Source organism: Odocoileus virginianus, chromosome 33 (assembly GCF_023699985.2).
Source record: "Odocoileus virginianus isolate 20LAN1187 ecotype Illinois chromosome 33, Ovbor_1.2, whole genome shotgun sequence".
Lineage (NCBI taxonomy): Eukaryota > Metazoa > Chordata > Mammalia > Artiodactyla > Cervidae > Odocoileus > Odocoileus virginianus.
In genome coordinates, this window is record NC_069706.1 from 9,215,999 (window position 1) to 9,235,903 (window position 19,905).

Here is a 19,905-nt window from a genome sequence, read left to right on the forward strand (position 1 = left end):
CCCCAGCCCCTGGTAACCACCCTTCTATGTTTTTTTTTTTTTAATATTTATTTATTTGTCTGTGTTGAGTCTTAGTTGTGGCATGCAGGGGATGCAGAACATGGAGTCTCCAGCTGTGGCATACAAGCTCCAAAGCACTTGGACTCCATAGTTTTGGGTTTACATTCTTTGTAGCATGTCAGATCTTAGTTCCTCAACCAGGGATTAAACCTGTATCCCCTGCCTTGCAATGTGGATTCTTAACCACTGGACCACTAGGCAAGTCCCCACTGTTCTATTTTTTGTTTCTATGAGTTTGACTACTCCAGGTGCCTCATATAAGTGGAGTTATATTAATACAATATTTGTTCTCTTATGTCTGGCTTTTTTCACTTAGCATAACATCTTGAAGTTTCAACCCTGTTGTAGCATGTGTCAGAACTTCATTCCTTGTTCTGGCTGCATACTATTCCAGTGTGTGGCCATTTTCCTTATTCATTCATCTGTCAATGGACTCTTGACTTGTTCCCATCTTTTGTCTTTTGTGAATAGTGCAGCTGCAAACTTTTGTGTGCACCTATCCATTTGCATTGCTACTTTCAATTCCAGAAAATTTTCTTTTAAAATAAATGTTTGGGATTTTTTTTATGTTGATTTAAGGAAAATGCTTAGGTAAATTATACAACAGGTGGTGTGCAGATATGACTAAAAATTGTAAAGGAGGCAGGTGAATGCTTGACGTTTGGGAGACTTTGGGTTAGTAGAAAGACGTAGTAACTCTCGTAACAATCTAGGCTGGGAGGGGGGTGGGGTACTAGGTCAAGAGGCTGTGCTGAGGGAATTTGGAAGGAAATATGTAGGAATTGGGGACCAATCTGATTCCAGGGTTTCCAGCTGGGAAGAAGTAGAAAGCTTATCGAAATTCAGAGTCTGGGAGTTTCCCATGGAGGAAGGAAAAGCCAGAGAGCCATGCAAACCGAAAGTCAAGTGTAAACTTACCAGTGTAAACTTCTCAGCAAGTGTAAACTCGGGCTGCCTTGGAAATAAAGCCTATCTTAGTTTTCAGTCACCGCAAGGCAACGGTGTGTGTCTTGGGGGAAGGGGTGCCCAAGGGCAGTGCTCTTTAAAAATATAGAATTCTGGACCCCATCCCAGATTCCGTGGATGAGATATGGGCTGCTGTGTGTTTAGCACCCGCTTCAGGCGATTTCAATTCACAGCCCAGCTTGCTAGCTGTCGTCAGAGACTGGCAGCCAGGGTTGGTGAGTAATGTATTTCTCTTGGAGTCTCCAACACCCAGCAAAGCGTCTGCTGCTGGCTTAGGTGCCATGTTGGGCTTCCCAGGTGCAGCTAGTGGTAAAGAACCCACCTGCCAGTGCAGGAGATGTAAGAGGTGTGGGTTTGATCTCTGGGTCAGGAAGATCCCCTGGAGGAGGGCATAGCAACCCACTCCAGTAATCTGGCCTGGAGAGAGGAGACTGGTGGGGCTACAGTCCACAGGCTCTCAAATAGTCAGATGCAACTGAAGCAACTTAGCACACACACGTAGGTCAAGTTGGGGGTTAGGACTGGAGTTGGGAGCCTGGCTTTGTTCACTGCAGCCACAGGCTATTCGTTCCCCTCCCCACCCCAGCACCTGGCTCAGATTTTCTTCCAGGAAAAGCTTGTTGGACTCCTTTCCGGGTCACTGACTGTAGCTGGGAAGGTTGGGGCATGCAGAGGAAAGGCCACGCGGAGGTGGGGGAGGCTGGTGTTCTGGACAAGCATGGAGTCCCCCTCCTCCTCTGGCTGTAGGTCTCAAGCTTTCTCCTCCTTCCCCCTTTCCCTCCCCCTGCCCTGGGCCTCTCGACCCCAATAACTGTGCCATTTACAGGCGCACACATCAGCCGAGCTTGTCTTGTTTGAGTTTCAGGGTTTTCCAAGTTGTGATGAAGTGGATGTCCTCCAGGGTGTCTAAAAAAGATAGGTGGCTTGGTCAAGGGTTCAGAGGTAGTCTCTGTGGAGGCTTCTGGGAGATTTCCAAGTCCTACGTGGGGAAAAGCAGAACCAAGTTGTCTCAGGGGGGTGAGACATGAGTTCGATCCCAGGGTGGGGAAGATCCTCTGGAGGAGGGCATGGCAACCTACTCCAGCATTCTTGCCTGGAGAATCCCACGGACAGAGGAGCCTGGTGGGCTACAGTCCATGGGATCGCAAAGAGTCAGACATGCCTGAAGCGACTGAGCACGCACACACATTTTAGCATGACGTTCTTATTTAATAGGCGAGGCCACTGGGGACCAGAGCGGGAAAGAGGCTTGCCTAGGGTCACAGAATCTGTCAGATGCAGAGCAGGGCCCAGATCTCAGTCTCATGACTCCTTGTGTGGATCCCATCTCTCTAGTCTGTGGTCAGCGCGGCAGTCTCCATGGCTGTGCCAGCCCGCTTCCTCTGCACTCCCTCCAACTGCTGAGAAGCGCTGTGGCCAGGAGCGGGGCCAATCTCACTTCCACTTCCTGCGTTCCTGCTCCGAGACCCCTGTATCCTTGCACAGGCTGGTCTCGGCGCAGAGAGGCTGGGGGGGCTGTGGTGGAGCCACCAAGATCCTTGAGGGTGAGGTGGGTCCAGTGGAAAAAAGCTCTTGATGCCCTGTGTCCCCCAGACAGCTTATTTCCTAATCCCTTTTCAGTCGGACCTGGCGCGAGAGCTGGGGGAACACACCCGACACTGAGACCCCACAACCCCTGTGCTTCCTACTCCTTCCTTTATGGACCTGGCCAGTTTGGGCACTCGGGGCCAGTCCCCTCCAAGCCTATCTGTTGGAAGACACCCTTCTGTGCATCCCGGTCCCACTATGGGGCAGGACAGAATCCAGTCCTGCCTCTCCCAGTCACCTATCCATCCCAAGCCATCATCTTTCCAGCAGATCAGAGAGAGAGGTGACCTTAGAAGGCCTCCAAGCCAACTCAAATGCCTGGGGGGTCATCACTGTGCCAACAGGACCCAGCAGAATGCAATGGGAAGTAATGGGGACTTTGGCAACAGTTAATTGTGTACTCTCTATGGAGACATTGCGATGGTGATTAAGACACACACATACATACACACGTCCCTGGTGGCTCAGTGGTAAAGAATTTGCCTGCCAAGCTGGAGACGTGGGTTCCACCCCTGGTCCGGAAAGATCCCTGGAGCAAGAAATGGCTACACACTCCAATGTCCTTGCCTGGAGAATCCCATGGACAGAGGTGCTTGGTGGGCTACAGTCTATGGGGTCACGAAGAGTTGGACATGACTTAGTGACTGAACAGTAACAGCAACAACACACACACACACACACACAAATTGTCTTAGGAAACAAAACACCTAGGTCTATAGGCCTAACTCACCCTTCATTAAAAAAAAAAATTGTTTATTTATTTGGCTGCTCCGGGTCTTGGTAACAGCATGTGGGATCTTCAACCTTTGTTACAGCACGCAGGCTCTTTTAGATGCAGCTTGTGGGATCTAGTTCCCTGACCAGGGATCGAACCCAGGCCCCCTGCATTGGCAGCATGGAGTCTTAGCCACTGGACCACCAGGAAAATCCCTCACCCTTCATTTTGATTCCATACTCCAAGCCAAGCCCCCTTTGCACAGAGAAGCCTGCAGTTTCAGTCAGGCACAAAATCCAACCAATTACAATATTTCCAGACCTCTCCTTGTCTGGCCTGCTGGTTCCTATGACATGCTCACACAACATGCACACACATACACACACACCCCTTCCAATCTCCCTGCCTGGAGGAGAAATGACAAGAACCCTCAGCCGCCTTCCAGCCCCACTGTCACGAAGCACTACCATGTACCTGAGTTTCTGCTCTGTCTCTTGTGACCTCGTCAAGCCCCTCTGGGAAGAGAAAGTCTTGACACCAGCAGTTTCCGGAAGTCCTCTCTGTCTCATTTTCCTGGGTCGCCCATGCTGGACCTGCATCAGGGATCAGAGGGCTAGGGCTTTCTCCTCTACCGACGATGCCCACTTTTCCCTGTTCATCTCCAAGTCCTTCACTTTCTCATCTCCTCTTCCAGGACTGGGGGCTCCTGGGCCCCCATCCACCCATCCCTGGCAGCCTGCAGGGTGGCAAGAGTGTGGTCTTCTTTCTTTATTTGAGCATCTGGGTGTCAGGCCCTGTTTGGTGAGCCACAGACATACCCCACCCCAGGTAGCTTTCATCATCTTTGGTTTTGTTTTGTTTCTCTTAAACTTCAGGAGCCTTTTCCAATCTTGAGTTAACTACCCACCTCACTTTGCAGTACAGTCTGATCTTTGGTCCACACGAGGCATGTCTCTTATTTAATTTCCCCTTTCCCCGTTACTCTTTCTTCTTTCTGGGCACCCACTCTAATGCACTCAAGGTATATCCTTTTGTTGGCATGTGTTCTAAAATACATGTTGCTTTCTTTTTCTTTCTGCACCTGTATGTCACTCTGTACATCTAGAACAGGGTTATCAGAGCTACTCTGCTTCATACGTTTCCACTCTCTACTGTGTTATTAAGATCCGCCTCCATGTGCATTTGGACTGTGGCTTCTAATCACAGCATCATCCCCTGCACATTGCAGCAGCTACTTGGTACCATCCTTCCCCAGCAGCGGACATTCAGGTGGCCTCCAACTCCTGGTCACCTCAAACAGTACCGGCGGTGGGCAACTTCTGATGGGTGTCCTCATGGAGTTGTTCGGGCATTTCTTTGCTATATATCCAAGAATTGAATCACTGAATTGTAGGATCTCTGCATCCTTAGGTATTCTAAAGGGTTCCAGGTTGTTCTGCAGGTGCCCCTGCAAACATCCACTCCCACCAACCCCTTGGCGTTGTCCAGTTTTCTAGTTTTGCCACAAGTGACACCTTGCAGCTCCATATTGGAGTTTACATCTTAGTAGTACTTCTTGGATATGTCATTTTAGGCAAGTCATAGCAGCCTAATGAGGGCTTCCCTGGTGGCTCAGCGGTAAAGAATTTGCCTGTAATGCAGGAGCCACAGGAGACTTGGGTTCGATCTCTGGGTCGGGAAGATCCCATGGAGGAGGGCATGGCATCCCACTCCAGTATTCTTGCCGGGAGACTGCCATGGGCAGAGGAGCCTGACGGGGCTACATCCACAGGGTCGCAGAGTCAGACACGACTGAAGCGACAGAGCACACATGCACGCGCACGTTGCAGTCTCATGAGGTCAACACGGTGTGACCTACTGGCAGTAGATTCCACAACTCAGAGACACCGAGCAACTTATCTGAGGTCACCCAGTTAGCGTGGAACTGGAGTTTGAACCCAGAGCTTGCACCCTTAACCACTGTACCATTAACCTCACATTTTGTCTCTTTTCTAAAATATCATCGAGGCCTATACTGCAAGCTTCTTGGCAGGGGTTGTGTTTTAAACCCCTCTAAGGCCCTCAGAGAACTGAACCCAGTGACTTTCTTGTAGGAGATGCTCAGTAAATCATTGTTTTACAGACTAGGAGAGGAAGAAAGTGCAAGGTGTCTTGTCGAGTTTATCTGGGGGCCTGTAGGGTGCAAGAGGGAAAGAGGAACTTGTTTGATCCACTAAGATGCTGACTGGGAGCTGCTTGTGGTAGATAAGTAACCCTGGGCTCCTGGCTTCCTGCTCCCATGTGGCATCCGGAAGCAGTTTATCATGAAGTTGGGCAGAGTGGTGTTAGGGGGCTTTGGGGGAAAGGCAGGGAGGAAAGCTGGTATGCAATGAGGAATCTATCACCCCTAAATGCCTCGTCTGAGTGGGCTTCTACACCCAGCTAGTGAAACTAAGGCTCAGATGGGTAGAGAAAGGAATTCAAGATCAAAGGCAGAATTGGAAGTCAAACCTGTGTCTTTAGACACACAGTTCAGAGATTTTCCACTTCTTCCTTGAGAGGAACTCACAGTCAACAAGTAGGGGAGTGTTTCTTCTCACGCTCTTTCATCACAGTGCAGAGCAGTGCTGAAAACTTCTGCTTCTCAGCGTCTCCTCAGATCCTCAAGGATATACCCCCCTCTCTGGGAAGAAAGCAACTGATAACTGAGCCTCACCTCATTGTCACCATCTGTATAATGGGTACAATGACACCAATCTCCCAGGGCTGCTGTGACCCTTGATACAAGATAATAAACAGAACACATCTAGCACCACCCCTAGACAAAAAAGGACTCTCCCCAGCCAAGACAGAGCACAGAAGAACTGTAAAAAACTAAATATCAACATCTGAGCTAGAACATTCTGGCAATGTTTAATTTCCCTCCAGGGGAGAGGGAAATGAAGCTTTATTTCAGGAACCACTTGAGTGTGTATGTCCTTTCAAAACCTGTGGTGTCATGTGAAGTGGAGATGGAAACAAACCCCCAAAGGGACTTTTGGTGGCAAAGGGATTAGGCACTTTTTCTCAAGTTGGATGTAGATGTTGGTGGCCCAAGGGGAAGGGCGGGTCCAAAGAGGACCTTCTAAAAATACTGCCCTTTTACCAAAAAGACACAGCTCACTCCTCGGCTGCCTCCCCAACAGCTTCTCAAAAGGAGAAATCGTCTTGCCACTCACGCTTCCGTGCGCCGCCAGGCGAAGGCACCTCCCTAGTGTGGCCAGGGGTAGGTTGCCAAGAGCCTGGAAGAAGCTGAGACTTGGGGCCAGGCAGCTGCTTCAGACCCCAATTCTTTGCTCTTCTCTTTGAGCCTGTTTCTTCATCTGAGAAGTGGGAAGACAAATGACTACTCTGAGTTCAGCTAAATAGGATAATACCTATAAACATGTCATTTGATGCCCAGCAATCAGAGGCACCAATGAATTCTAGCTCTGTGCCTTCTTTCCTGTTGATGGAGAGGGGTTGCTGTGTGTTGGAGCATGGGGCATAGGTGAGCAAGATGGAAGGTTCCTGCACTCACAGGGTCCCTTGCCTAGAGGTTCTGGCCTGTGGTGGGGGATCTGTAGGGGACTCTCTCCCTTGCAGTGGGGTGGTCAGGGCCCTCTGCCCCCAGCCCCCTCTGGAATTGCACAAGGAGGAAGGAGCCTCTGTGAAGTGCTTCCTAAGCATATAGAGACACAGGAAACATGGCTATGGGAACACCAGCAGGTCCCAGGCCAAGTCGATTTTGGCATGAATGGGAGGCAGTATGGTACTGTGGGGCGCTCTAAAGTGAAAGCCTGGATTCTCAGGCTCCCAGTAGATTGGACTTCCTTTTACCATGGCCTTGGGTGGGCCCGACGTACCACGCAGAGCCCTTCCTGACCTTTTGATGGTCCCACAAAGTAAGTATCATTATCCCAATCTAGTGATGGGAAAGCTGATACTCCTAAAGGTTAAGTCATTTGCCTAAGGTCTCCTAGCCAGGATTCAAAGTCAAGTTTTCCAACAAGATGACCTTGGACAGGCCATTTCGGCAAGGTGTTTGAGGATCCTCCTTCATCAAGTGGGCGTAATATTCCAGCTGCCTCCTCCCTAGGGCTCTTGGTGAACTCAGATTGGGGGCTGGAGGCAGACGTCTGTGTCAAGTTGCAAATCCTCGTCTATTCAAGAGGAAGTGTGTACAGTGTGGGCTTTGTCTTGGAGATGCAGGGAGGTGCTGACATGTATGTTTGGGATGTCTGACATCAAACATTCCAGGTGGCACTGCTGACTCTAGGGCTTACTTGCTCCTGTGGAGGCTGTGGGATCCCCTTATGCAAAAGAACAGGAATCTTGGCTTCACAATGTTGAAAAGTAGGAATGGAAGAGAAAAGATCTCCTTATCAATTTTGTAGAGGTTCAGTTCAGTTCAGTTGCTCAGTTGCGTCTGACTCTTTGTGACCCCATGGACTGCAGCACGCCAGGCCTCCCTGTCCATCACCAACTCCAGGAGTTTACTCAAACTCATGTCCATTGAGTTGGTGATGCCATCCAACTATCTCATCCTCTCTTGTCCCCTTCTCCTCCTGCCTTCAATCTTTCCCAGCATCAGTGTGTTTTCCAAGGAGTCTGTTCTTCACATCAGGTGGCCAAAGGATTGGAGCTTCAGCTTCAGCATCTGTCCTTCCAATGAATATTCAAGACTGATTTCCTTTAGGATGGACTGGTTGGATCTCCTTGTCATCCAAGGGATTCTCAAGAGTCTTCTCTAACACCACAGTTCAAAAGCATCAATTCTTTGGTGCTCAGCTTTCTTTATAGTCCAACTCTCACATCCATATATGACTATTGGAAAAACCATAGCTTTGACTAGATGGACCTTTGTAGGCAAAGTAATGTCTCTGCTTTTTAGTATGCTGTCTAGGTTGGTCATAACTTTTCTTCCAAGGAGCAAGCATCCTTTGATTTCATGGCAGCAGTCACCATCTGCAGTGATTCTTGCAGAGGTAAGAGGTGAATTAACAATAATCGTAGCCATCACCCATATTCTGCTCTCTGTGTGGCTATGCTTCCATTCCTTAAGCACTTACGAAGTGACAGTCATCTTCCTAAGGGCCCTACATGAATTAATTCACCTAGTCCTTATGGACTAACACTTTACAGACAAGGAAACTGAGGGAATTCCTTGGTGGTCGGATGGTTAGGACTCCATACTCCCACTGCAGGGGGCCTGGATTTTATCCCTGATCAGGGAACTAAGGGGCTTCCCAGGAGCCTCAGTGATAAAGAATACCCTGCCAATGCAGGAGACTCTAGTTCAATCCCTGGGTGAGGAAGATACCCTGGAGGAGGAAATGGCACCCCATTCCAGTGTTCTTGCCTGAAAAAGGCCATGGACAGAGGAGCCTGGCGGGCTATAATCCATGGATCATGGAGTTGGACACAACTGAGCGACTGAGCAGGCACATGCAGGAAACTAAGATACCACAAGCTGTGAATGTGGCCTAAAAATAAAGATGAGGAAACTGAGGCTCCAAGAGATCTAAAAAATGAACTTTCCAGGTTATGGTGAGTTTGTAGGTAAGAGTGATTTCAGAATCGGGCAGTTTGATTCCAAAGCTCGAAGGATTTGCCTTCTTTCTCAGCTGTCAGTGTATTTCCCTGGTATTGGACCACATTTGGTGTCCAGTGTTTGCAGCTGAGCTTTTCAATAAGCTAGGCTTCTTCAGGCTCCTCCCCTCTGCATTTCCCTCCTTTCCCTTCTGTGATAGGACCTGGTCCCTATTCCTGAGCCTAGATAAATGGGGGTGCTGAGTTGACCTGATACATTTTGATTGGCAGGGAAGAGCATGGACTGGGAGTCTTATGCTGGGTGCAGGCCCCACCACCAGCAGACTCTAGGGCCTTGTGCAAGGCACAGCCCCTCTCAGGGTTCCATCTTCTCCTCTCTGGGATGAAGGAGATTGAGCCTGAAGGTCCCTGGCAGTCCTTGTGGGAGAACTCAGAATATGAGTGACTTGACTAAAGTCACACATTTTGTTTGTGGAATTGCTGGGGTTAGTCTGGATCTGTTGTTACCAGATCTCACTGTCTGGAGAAAGAGTCAGATGGCTAGCTATAATGTAGGCTGTCAATAAAGACTGCAGACTGGAAGAGGGGAGCAGGGCAGCAGGCAAGATTTGGGGCAGAGGGCTCTCTCTTCTCTCACCACCCTGGAGAGCACAGTAGTTTGCTTGGTTGGCTTCCAGGACTTGTTGGGAGAAGTGAAGTCCTTCGCCCCACCTCCCAGCCTTGGCCCTGCTCCGAGAAAAGAGAGTTGGTGGCCCCATCTTTCAGTTCCACTTCCTCTAGACATGGTTGGCTGGGTCATTAATGCAAGCCTGCTATGTTTGGGTTCCTGACACCCCCACCCAACCCATTATAAACAGTCAAGCCTGGCCAGGGTGTCTCGCTGAACTGGAAAGTTCACTCTCTGTGATATCCGGGTCTGTGTTGAGACCCTTCAGAGCTAATGAGAGCTGTTGATGACTGAAAGGGAAAAGAGCACCTGGGTGGTGGTGGTGAGTTGCATGTGTGTGTTTTCTCACGACCCTCCCGTTTCAATTCCATTTTCTTCTGGCCCAGGCTGGGCACTTGGAAGTGTATCTTGGATCTGCTGGCCATTGCTCTTCTCACCTCCTCCAGGAAGCTTCTTTTGATTCTTTCCAGCATGTATCTGACTCCCAAGTATAGTGGGTTGAATGGTGGACCTCCCCCTCCACCTCAAAGATATGTCAACATAAAACCCCTAGAGCGTTGAGCGCTACCTTATTTGGAATAAAAATGTGAATGTAATTAAGTTAAAGATCTTGAACTGATATCCTGGTGTATCTGAATGAGTGAGTGAAAGTTGCTCAGTCATGTCCGACTCTTTGCGATTCCATAGACTGTAGCCCACCAGGCTCTCCTATGTCCATGGGGTTCTGCAGGCAAGAATACTAGAGTGGGTTGCCATTCCCTTCTCCAAAATGTACTCTTTAATATATTCATGGAATTCTCCAGGCCAGAATCTGGAGTGAGTAGCCTGTCTTCTCCAGGGGATCTTCCCAACCCAGGAATTAAACCCAGCTCTCCCGCATTGTAGGCAGATTCTTCACCAACTGAGCTATCAGGGAAGCCTGGTTTATTTGGGTAGACTCTAAATCAATGTCCATTTAAGACAAATGCAGATTAGGAGATTATGTGAGCACTTAGGCATAGAATGGAGTGATGTGGCCTCAAAGTCACAAGTCAAGAATGCCATCAATTCCCAAAGCTAGAAGAAGCAAGGAAGGGTGTCCCCCTAGAGCCTCCAGAAGAACCAAGGCTGCCAACACCTTGACTTAGACTTCTGGCCTCCAGAACTGTGAGGGAATAAGACTTGTTGCTTTAAGGTACACTAGCCCTGTGGCACATTGTTGCAGCAGCAGTAGGAAATGAACAGATCATGGCATCATAAACTACCCAAACTGGGGGGAAGGCAGGGCCACTGGAGCCACACTGATGGAGCTTCACACTGGCTCCAGCCAGCGAGAGCTGTACATCAGGGGTCTGCTGGGCCCCTCTGAGCCTCAAGTCACACATCTGCAAAGGGAAGACCATAAAGCCTACCTCCCAGAGCCAGTGTTTTGTTTCATTTTAACAGCTTTGTGCTGTGTTCAGTCACTCAATCCTGTCCGACTCTTTGTGACCCTGTAGACTGTAGTCCACCAGGCTCCTCTGTCCATAGAGTTTTTCAGGCAAGAATACTGGAGTGGGTTGCCATTTCCTCCTCCAGATGATCCTCCCAACCCAGGGATCAAACCTGCGTCTCCTGCATCTCCGACATTGGCAGTTGGATTCTTTACCACTGTGCCACCCGGGAAGCCCCCACGCTATTCTCGCTCTTAACAACTTTATTGGAATATAAATCAAATTTCAGACAATTCACCCATTTAAAGTACATGATTCAGTGGCCATTTTAGTGTACTCACAAAGTTGTGCAACCATCCCCCATCAACTTTAGAATGTTTCATCATTCCCCCCAAAAGCCTCATACCCACTAGCATTTGTTCCCCATTTCCCTCCCGCCAAGTTTCCCCCAAATGTAGCCAACTATGAATTTGCCTTCTATCTCCAAAGATTTGTCTGTTCTGTCCATTTTGTATAAATGGGATCATACAAAATGTGACTTCATGTCTGACTTCTTTCACTTATCATGATGTTTTCAAATTTCTTCCATGTTGAAGTAGTATCCATACTTTATTCCTTTTTATGCCTGAATACTATTCCATTGGAAAAGAGCCTGATTCTGGGAAAGATTGAGGGCAAGAGGAGAAGGGGGCGACAGAGGATGAGATGGTTGGATGGCATCACTGACTTGATGGACATGAGTTTGAGCAAATGCTGGGAGATGGTGAAGGACAGGGAAGCCTGGCATGCTTCAGTCCATGGGGTTGCAAGGACTCAGACATGACTACATGTCTGAATAACAACAACTATTCCATTGTATGGATATACCGCATTTTGTTTATCCATTTATTCATTGATAGTCATTTGAATTTTTCCATGTTTTGGCTATTATGAAACATGCTTCTATGTACATTTGTATGCAAGCTTTTGTGTGGACTGAGCCAGGGCTGTTTTGAAGATTAAATGAAGTAGAACCTAAGGTATTTGACATGTCCTCCAACAATTAGTATACTTCCCTGGTGGCTCAGATGGTAAAGCATCTGCCTACAAAGCGGAAGACCCAGGTTCAACCCCTGGGTTGGGAGGGTCCCCTAGAGAAGGAAATGGCAACCCTCTCCGGTACTCTTGCCTGGAAAATCCCATGGATGGAGGATCCTGGTAGGCTACAGTCCATGGAGTCGCAAAGAGTTGGACGAGACTGAGCGACTTCACTTCCACTTTCCAACAATTAATAATGAAAGATATTAGAGAAAATGTGCCTAAACACCTTCAATTTAGATATTAGGAAACTGAAGCCTAGAGAGGAGCACAGACTTGTTTGAGGTCACCCAAGGCAGGAAAGCCTAACACCTAAATACAGGTCCATGAGTCCCAGAACTAAATCCTGGTTGGGCTTGAGTTACCTTACATAGGTCACGTCACCTCTCTGAGCCTCAGTTTATTCATGTATAAAATGAGGTTAGTAATAGTACCTACCTCATATGATTGTTGATGTGAGAATTAAATGTGCTACACTGTGTGTTTGGCAGAGAGTAGGTATTCTGTGCATCTTAGCTCTTATCATTCATGGTAGTTGCTAACAGCACAACGTAGGTCCCCTGGCTCCCAGGTATGAGATGTCCTGAATCTACACTTCTTTGGTTCCCTTTTCTGTATCATGGGCATCTTCCCACTGTGACAAAGATTCTTAGAGGAAGGATGTAGGACTTCTCCTCCTCAATGTCTTAAACACATGTGAAAGTGTTCATCAGTCAGTTGTCTGATTCTTTGCAACCCCATGGACTGTAGCTCGCCAGGCTCCTCTGTCCATGAAATTCTCCTGGCAAGAATACTGGAGCGGGTAGCCATTCCCTTCTCTAGGGGATCTTCCCTACCCAGGGATCAAACCCATGTCTCCCGCATTGCAGGCATATTCTTTGCCCTGAGCACATAAGTAGTGCTGAATGAGAAGCCTCTGTTCACTTCCTTTGGCTCCCGCCAACCCTCGTCTTCACCAAGAGAACCAGCTGGGAACTGTGGTAGGTGTTAATTCTCTGCATCTTTCCAACACCCCATGAGCTGACTGCTGTGTCTCCCTTCCAGGTGGTGGACAGTGCTCAACCATGGAGCTGGGGCCTCTAGAAGGCAGTTACTTAGAACTTCTCAACAGCAGTGCTGACCCTTTGCAGCTCTACCACCTCTACGACCGGATGGATCTGACAGGAGAAGAAGAGATAGAGCTCTGCTCAGGTGGGCTGCCCTCCCTCGGGCCCCTTTCAAGACCCTCCCCAGCCCTCTGCCAGCAGTGGAGATACCACCCAGGGGAAGAGCTGGCCGCGGAGCTCCACTCAGCACCACGGACAGCTCCAACTGCAGGCCAGGCTCGCTCCTGGTGGGGACCTCTCCCAGGCCGCCCTGCCTCTCCCTCCTTCCCCAGCAGCCTCCTTCCCAGATCCTTCCAGCTTCATCCAAGTGTCTTTTCCTCCCAGAACCTGACACAGACACCATCAACTGCGAACAGTTCAGCAGGCTGTTGTGTGACATGGAAGGTGACGAAGAGACCAGGGAGGCTTATGCTAATATCGGTGAGAAAGCATTCTTAGTCCAGAAAAAGGACAATTGAGAGGGAAGATTCTCTTTTTCCCTTTTGTTAATGTCAGCCACTCACCAGGAGTGAACAGGCCTTCCATCAGAAATTAGAGCAAGGAGGATGGGGAGCAAGGGTTAGAAGGACAAAGAATTGGGAAAAGGGGAGATGAACACCAGGCAAATAAATTTAACTTTCCCCATCTTCTGCCACCACTTCTATACCTTTTTCCATTTGCTGCTTTTCTTTCTTTCCTTCCCACAAAGCCCATATCATACACCCCTCCCTCCCTTTCTCCCCAGCTCCTAAGCTGAATTACTCTAGTATTTGTAATAGCTTCCTGGGTAGTGGAGACAGAGTAAGAAAGGGTGGTTAGGAAGCTCTTGAGATAGGCGTCTGCAGTGAAAGTTTTGACTCCAGGAAAGTTAGGACTTGATTTACTGGCAATAGGGAGCCATAAAAGGCTTCTGAGTGAGTGATGATAGTGGTGATGATGGTGATGATGGTGTTGATGGTAGTGGTCTGGTGGTACCTAACACTTAACGCTTACTCTTTGCAAGTTCCTGTTCTAAACACTCTACACACAGAAACCTATTCAGTTCTCATAGTCATCCCACAAGGCAGGTGTGATTATTATTCCCATTTTGTACACATGGAAGCCAATGTAACTACCATTTTGGGGGGGCATTTGTAGCCTACTAATCATGGTGTGTGTTATCACACTGAATCTTTGCAAAAACAGAGAAAGTAGCTACTATCAGTATCTTCATTTAACAGATGAGGATATCGAGATTTAGAGAAACTAAAGCATCTACTCAAGGCTGCATTAGTGACACTAACAGGCAAGTCTGAAATTCTAGCTTAGGTCTTTCTTATTTCAAAGTCCTTACTTTTAACCATAAGAATGATAGTATCTGGAGTGGGGAGGTTTGCTAAGGCTTAAGCTGAGAGACTCTTTTGCAGCTTTAAAAAGACCTACAGCTTTCAGATGAGGGCAGAACTCTTTGGGGAGGGGAGTTTCTGTTGTTGTTTTTTTTCCTGGTAGGGTGAGGTAAAGGATCCCTCCTTCCCAGGTTCACCACTATCTCATACACAGGCTTTGCTGGATTAGGAAAACAATGCCTCCTCTTCTTTTCAGGATGCAGCCCCTATTAAGAAGTAACAACTTCTTTGTGACATCCTAGAGGGGTGGGATGGGGTATGAGGTGGGAGGGAAAGGCCTTTTTGTCTACCTATGGTTGATTCATGTTGATGTATGGCAGAAAAGCAATTATCCTTCAATGAAAAATGAATCAATTTTAAAAACAAAGAAAAAGTCAAAATAAGAAAAAAAAAAAGGTGTAACAACTTGGCTATCAAAGTTCAGGCTTAATACTTGCGCCCATTTACCCTCTTGGCTGGGCACCTTGCACAGTGAACAACCCGCACAGATGTTCTTAGCGGCCCTTTTCCTGGTATCCCAAGAACCACATCACTTAAGAGGTCTGGCATGAACATGGCTAGTCTCTCCCCAGCACATAGTTAACTCAGCATCATGCCTGTATGCGTGTGTGTGTGCTCACCTGCTAAGTCATGTCCAACTCTTTGTGACCCCATGCACTGTATGTAGCTCGCCAGGCTCCAATGTCCATGGGATTTCTCAGGCAGAAAATGGAGAGGAGCAGAAACTGCATGTGACTCAAAAATTATAGAACTGAGAGCCTCCCTTCTTCCTTTCCTACCTTGGAATTTCCTTGGAAGAAGCAGAAATGCTTAGGCCTGAGACTATTCACATTCCCTCAAAGCTGGAGGCAGTAATGAATGATTTGGGCTTTTTTCAAATCACTGAGGATTCATTTCCCCCTTAGGGGCACATCTACACAGGAAGTGAGAGCAAGTGGAGGAGGCAGCTTCCTCCTCAAATCTGTGCTCGTGGCCTGCAGTCGTCTGAGACATCCCGAAGTATTACAGTGGCTACAGTATTACGTGTGTAAAATGGGAATAATAATCATGCCTGCCTTGTGGGATGACTGTGAGAATTGAATAAGTTTCTACGTGTATGTATTTAAAGCAGGATTGCAATAAACATTCAGTAAATGTTAGGTACCACCCGATCACTACCATCAACACCATCATCATTATCATTATCATCATCACCACTGTCATGCCCTCACTCAGAAGCCTTTTTTTTCTTTTTTTTTCATTTATTTTTATTAGTTGGAGGCTAATTACTTTACAGTATTGTAGTGGTTTTTGCCATACATTGACATGAATCAGCCATGGATTTACATGTGTTCCCCATCCTGATCCCCCCTCCTGCCTCCCTCCCCATCCCATCCCTCTGGGTCTTCCCAGTGCACCAGCCCTGAGCACTTGTCCCATGCATCCAACCTGGGCTGGTGATCTGTTTCACCCTTGATAGTATACTTGCTTCAATGCTATTCTCTCAGAACATCCCACCCTCGCCTTCTCCCACAGAGTCCAAAAGTCTGTTCTGTACATCTGTGTCTCTTTTTCTGTTTTGCATATAGCGTTATCGTTACCATCTTTCTAAATTCCATATATATGCATTAGTATACTATATTGGTCTTTATCTTTCTGGCTTACTTCACTCTGTATAATGGGCTCCAGTTTCATCCATCTCATTAGAACTGATTCAAATGAATTCTTTTTAATGGCTGAGTAATATTCCATTGTGTATATGTACCACAGCTTTCTTATCCATTCATCTGCTGATAGGCATCTAGGTTGCTTCCATGTCCTGGCAATTATAAACAGTGCTGCGATGAACATTGGGGTGCACGTGTCTCTTTCAGATCTGGTTTCCTCGGTGTGTATGCCCAGGAGTGGGATTGCTGGGTCATATGGCAGTTCTATGACCAGTTTTTTAAGGAATCTCCACACTGTTCTCCATAGTGGCTATACTAGTTTGCATTCCCACCAACAGTGTAAGAGGGTTCTGTTTTCTCCACACCCTCTCCAGCATTTATTGCTTGTAGACTTTTGGATAGCAGCCATCCTGACTGGCGTGTAAGGGTACTTCATTGTGGTTTTAGATTTGCATTTCTCTGATAATGAGTGATGTTGAGCATCTTTTCATGTGTTTGTTAGCCATCTGGATGTCTTCGTTGGAGAAATGTCTGTTTAGTTCTTTGGCCCATTTTTTGAGTGGGTCATTTATTTTTCTGGAATTGAGCTTCAGGAGTTGCTTGTATATTTTTGAGATTAATCCTTTGTCTGTTGCTTCGTTTGCTATTATTTTCTCCCATTCTGAGGGCTGTCTTTTCACCTTGCTTATAGTTTCCTTTGTTGTGCAAAAACTTTTAAGTTTAATTAGGTCCCATTTGTTTATTTTTGCTTTTATTTCCAATATTCTTGGAGGTGGGTCATAGAGGATCCTGTTGTGAATTATGTCAGAGAGTGTTTTGCCTATGTTCTCCTCTAAGAGTTTTATAGTTTCTGATCTTACATTTAGATCTTTAATCCATTTACTCAGAAGCCTTTTATGGCTCCTTATTGCCTGTAAAGTGAAAGCATTAGTTGCTTGGTTTTATTCAACTCTTTGCGACCCCATGGACTGTAGCCTGCCAGGCTCCTCTGTTCATGGAATTCTCCAGGCAAGAATACTAGAGTGGGTTGCCATTCCCTTCTCCAGGGATCTTCCTGACCCAGGGATCGAACCCAGGTCTCCCACATTGTAGGCAGATTCTTTACTCTCTGAGCCACCAGGGAAGCCCAATTGCCTGTAAAATGAAGCCCAAACTTTCCCCAACACGAAACTTTTACTGAAGACATCTATCTCAAGAGTTTCCTAGCCACCTTTCCTCACTCTGTCCCCACTACCCAGGAAGCCCTCCACTTTCATCTTTCAGGCTCTGCCCTCCAACTTTCAAGGTCTGGCTCCAGGATCCCTGCCTCTGGGAAGCCCTCCCTGATTACCCCCGCCCAAAATACACCCTCCTCTTACCTCTTACTATGAGAGCTATCTTTCCATTGGCTCCAAGGCATGCTCCACTTCATGTAATTAACCAGAAAGGGATAGCTACTCACTCCAGTATTCTTGCCTGGGGAATTCCATGAACAGAGGAGCCCAGCAGGCTATAGCGCATGGGGTTGCAAAGAGCCACACATGACTGAACCACTAACACTTTCACTTTATTGAGTGTTTACTGTGTCCTGGCTACTGTGTTGATTGCTTTAAATACAGCGTCTCCAATCCTCACCATCCACTCCTGGGTTGTAGGTACTATTTATCCTCATTACACAGATGAGGAAATAGGGGCCCAGAGAGGTTAAGTAGACCCAAGATTGTAAACCTAGTGGGGTGAGTAGGGAGTAAAGCTGGAATTTCAACTCAAACCCCAGACAACTCTGGGCTTCCCTGGTGGCTCAACGGGTAAAGAATCCACTTGCAATGCAGGAGACCTGGGTTTGATCCCTGGGTTGGGAAGATCCCCTGGAGAAGGGAAAGGCTACCCACTCCAGTATTCTGTTCTGGAGAATTCCGCAGACTGTACAGTCCATGGGGTCCCAAAGAGTCAGACATGACTGAGTGACTTTCACTTCACTTTCAAGACAACTCTGCTATGCTGCGATGTACTACTTTATAGCAATAGAAAAGTTTGCATGGATATATATCATCCCTTTAATTAGATTAAGAGCCCATGAAGGTTCAGTGTTCCTTCACTTATTTGATAATTCGTTCGGTGCACACTTATTGAACCCCGGTGTGTGCCAAGTCTGAAGGGTCACAGTTCCCTGATACCCAGTCCAAGGCCAGGCGTACAATAAGCATTTGGTGAGAAATAGTTGATTGACGGTGCTTTTTCTTGTCTGGGCAGCGGAATTGGACCAGTACGTCTTCCAGGACACCCAGCTGGAGGGCCTGAGCAGAGACATTTTCAGTAAGTTGACTAGTTCTTGTTTTCTTTTTAACTTTTTATTTTATATTAGTTTCCCTGCTCGGCCAGTAAAGAATCTGCCTGCAATGCAGGAGACCTAGGTTTGATCCCTGGGTTAGGAAGATTCCCCTGGAGAAGGGAATGGCAGCCCACTCCAGTATCCTTGCCTGGAGAATTCCCTGGACAGAGGAGCCTGGTGGGCTACAGTCCATGGGGTCGCAAAAAGTCAGATGCGACTAAGCGACTTTCATTTTCACTTTTTATATTAGAGTACAGCTGATTAAAAATGTTGTGATAGTTTTGGGTGGACAGTGAAAGTTCTCAGCCATACATCCATTCTCCCCCAAAGCCCGCTCCCATCCAGGCTGCCGCATAACATTGAGCAAAGTTCCGTGTGCTATACAGTAGGTTCTTGTTGGTTATCTATTTTAAATATAGCAGTGTGTACGTGTGATCTCAAACTCCCTAACTGTCCCTTGGCTGGGGGCAGGGGGCAGTTCTTGGCTCAGCCTGCATTTCCTTCCTTATTCCTGGGGAGCACTGTAATACCCGAGGACGCCCCCTCAATGAGTGATCACATTCCCTCCCAACGGAGTGTCAGTGGGGACGTCACCTTGGACGTCCACTGACTATGTGTTGGTGTCTTTGGTTTTTCCCCAAAGTCGAGCACATAGGATTGGAAGAGATGATCAGCGAGAGTGTGGAGGTGCTGGAGGAAGCAGGGCAGAAAAGTCAGAAAAGACGTGAGTGAGCCCCCCTCCACCCCTCCCCACCACTCTCCCCACCGCCCCCACTCCCTGATCTGACCCAGCCTTGCTTGACTGCTGGCCCTGCCTCGGCTCTAAAACCTGGGATGTCTTCCAGTTGCTTCCCTCCTTGAGTCCTGTCTGCTCGGCCTGAGCTTGGGAGTCCTCCCATCTCTCCCCTCACCCCTGTTCCCTAGTGATGCAGGGAGGAAGTTGATTGCCCAGGATCAAGTGGCCTCTTTCCTGCTGGGTCTCTGCCCCTGGCTGTTTTGGGGTCCAAACAGACCTCTGGGCTCTGGCTTCTCTTTCATCCTTAGTTGTCACCCCCAGTTTAAGGGAGAGCTCTTCAAGCACAGTTTTTCCCCAGCAAGATCTGGGATTGAGTCCTGGATCTGTTATTTATAGTCCGTGTGAACTTGGGCAAGTCCCTGCATCTCTCTGAGCCTCCTAGTCAGTCTCCCTGCCTCCTTAATCAGCCCTCATCTGGCAGCCAACCTGGGCTTTTAAATGCAAATCAGATCATACTGCTGCCCTGCTGACCTTCTGGGTTTCCACAGTGGCTCAGCGGTAAAGAATCCGCCTACCATACCAGAGACTCCTTTGGTTGAATCCCTGGGTCGGGAAGATCCCCTGGAGGAGGAAATGGCAACCCACTCCAGTAATACTTGCTTGGAGAATCCCGTGGACTGAGAAGCCTGGCACGCTACAGTCCGTGTG

At 47.8% G+C, this 19,905-nt stretch overlaps 1 protein-coding gene and 1 non-coding gene across 7 annotated transcripts in view; both read left to right on the forward strand.

The window, feature by feature from the left end:
- CIITA (class II major histocompatibility complex transactivator) overlaps nucleotides 1-19,905 on the forward strand; it is a 56,518-nt gene that overhangs the window by 15,710 nt on the left and 20,903 nt on the right. For all 6 annotated transcript variants that reach the window (XM_070460724.1, XM_070460723.1, XM_070460727.1 and 3 more), the window contains 4 exons: nucleotides 13,079-13,225; nucleotides 13,465-13,560; nucleotides 18,383-18,445; nucleotides 19,105-19,185. In XM_070460724.1, the coding sequence (XP_070316825.1) occupies nucleotides 13,079-13,225; nucleotides 13,465-13,560; nucleotides 18,383-18,445; nucleotides 19,105-19,185 (387 nt within the window). The remainder of the gene's footprint in view (nucleotides 1-13,078; nucleotides 13,226-13,464; nucleotides 13,561-18,382; nucleotides 18,446-19,104; nucleotides 19,186-19,905) is intronic.
- TRNAC-ACA (transfer RNA cysteine (anticodon ACA)) lies at nucleotides 12,010-12,081 on the forward strand. The gene has a single exon. It is a non-coding gene; the product is annotated as a tRNA-Cys (tRNA).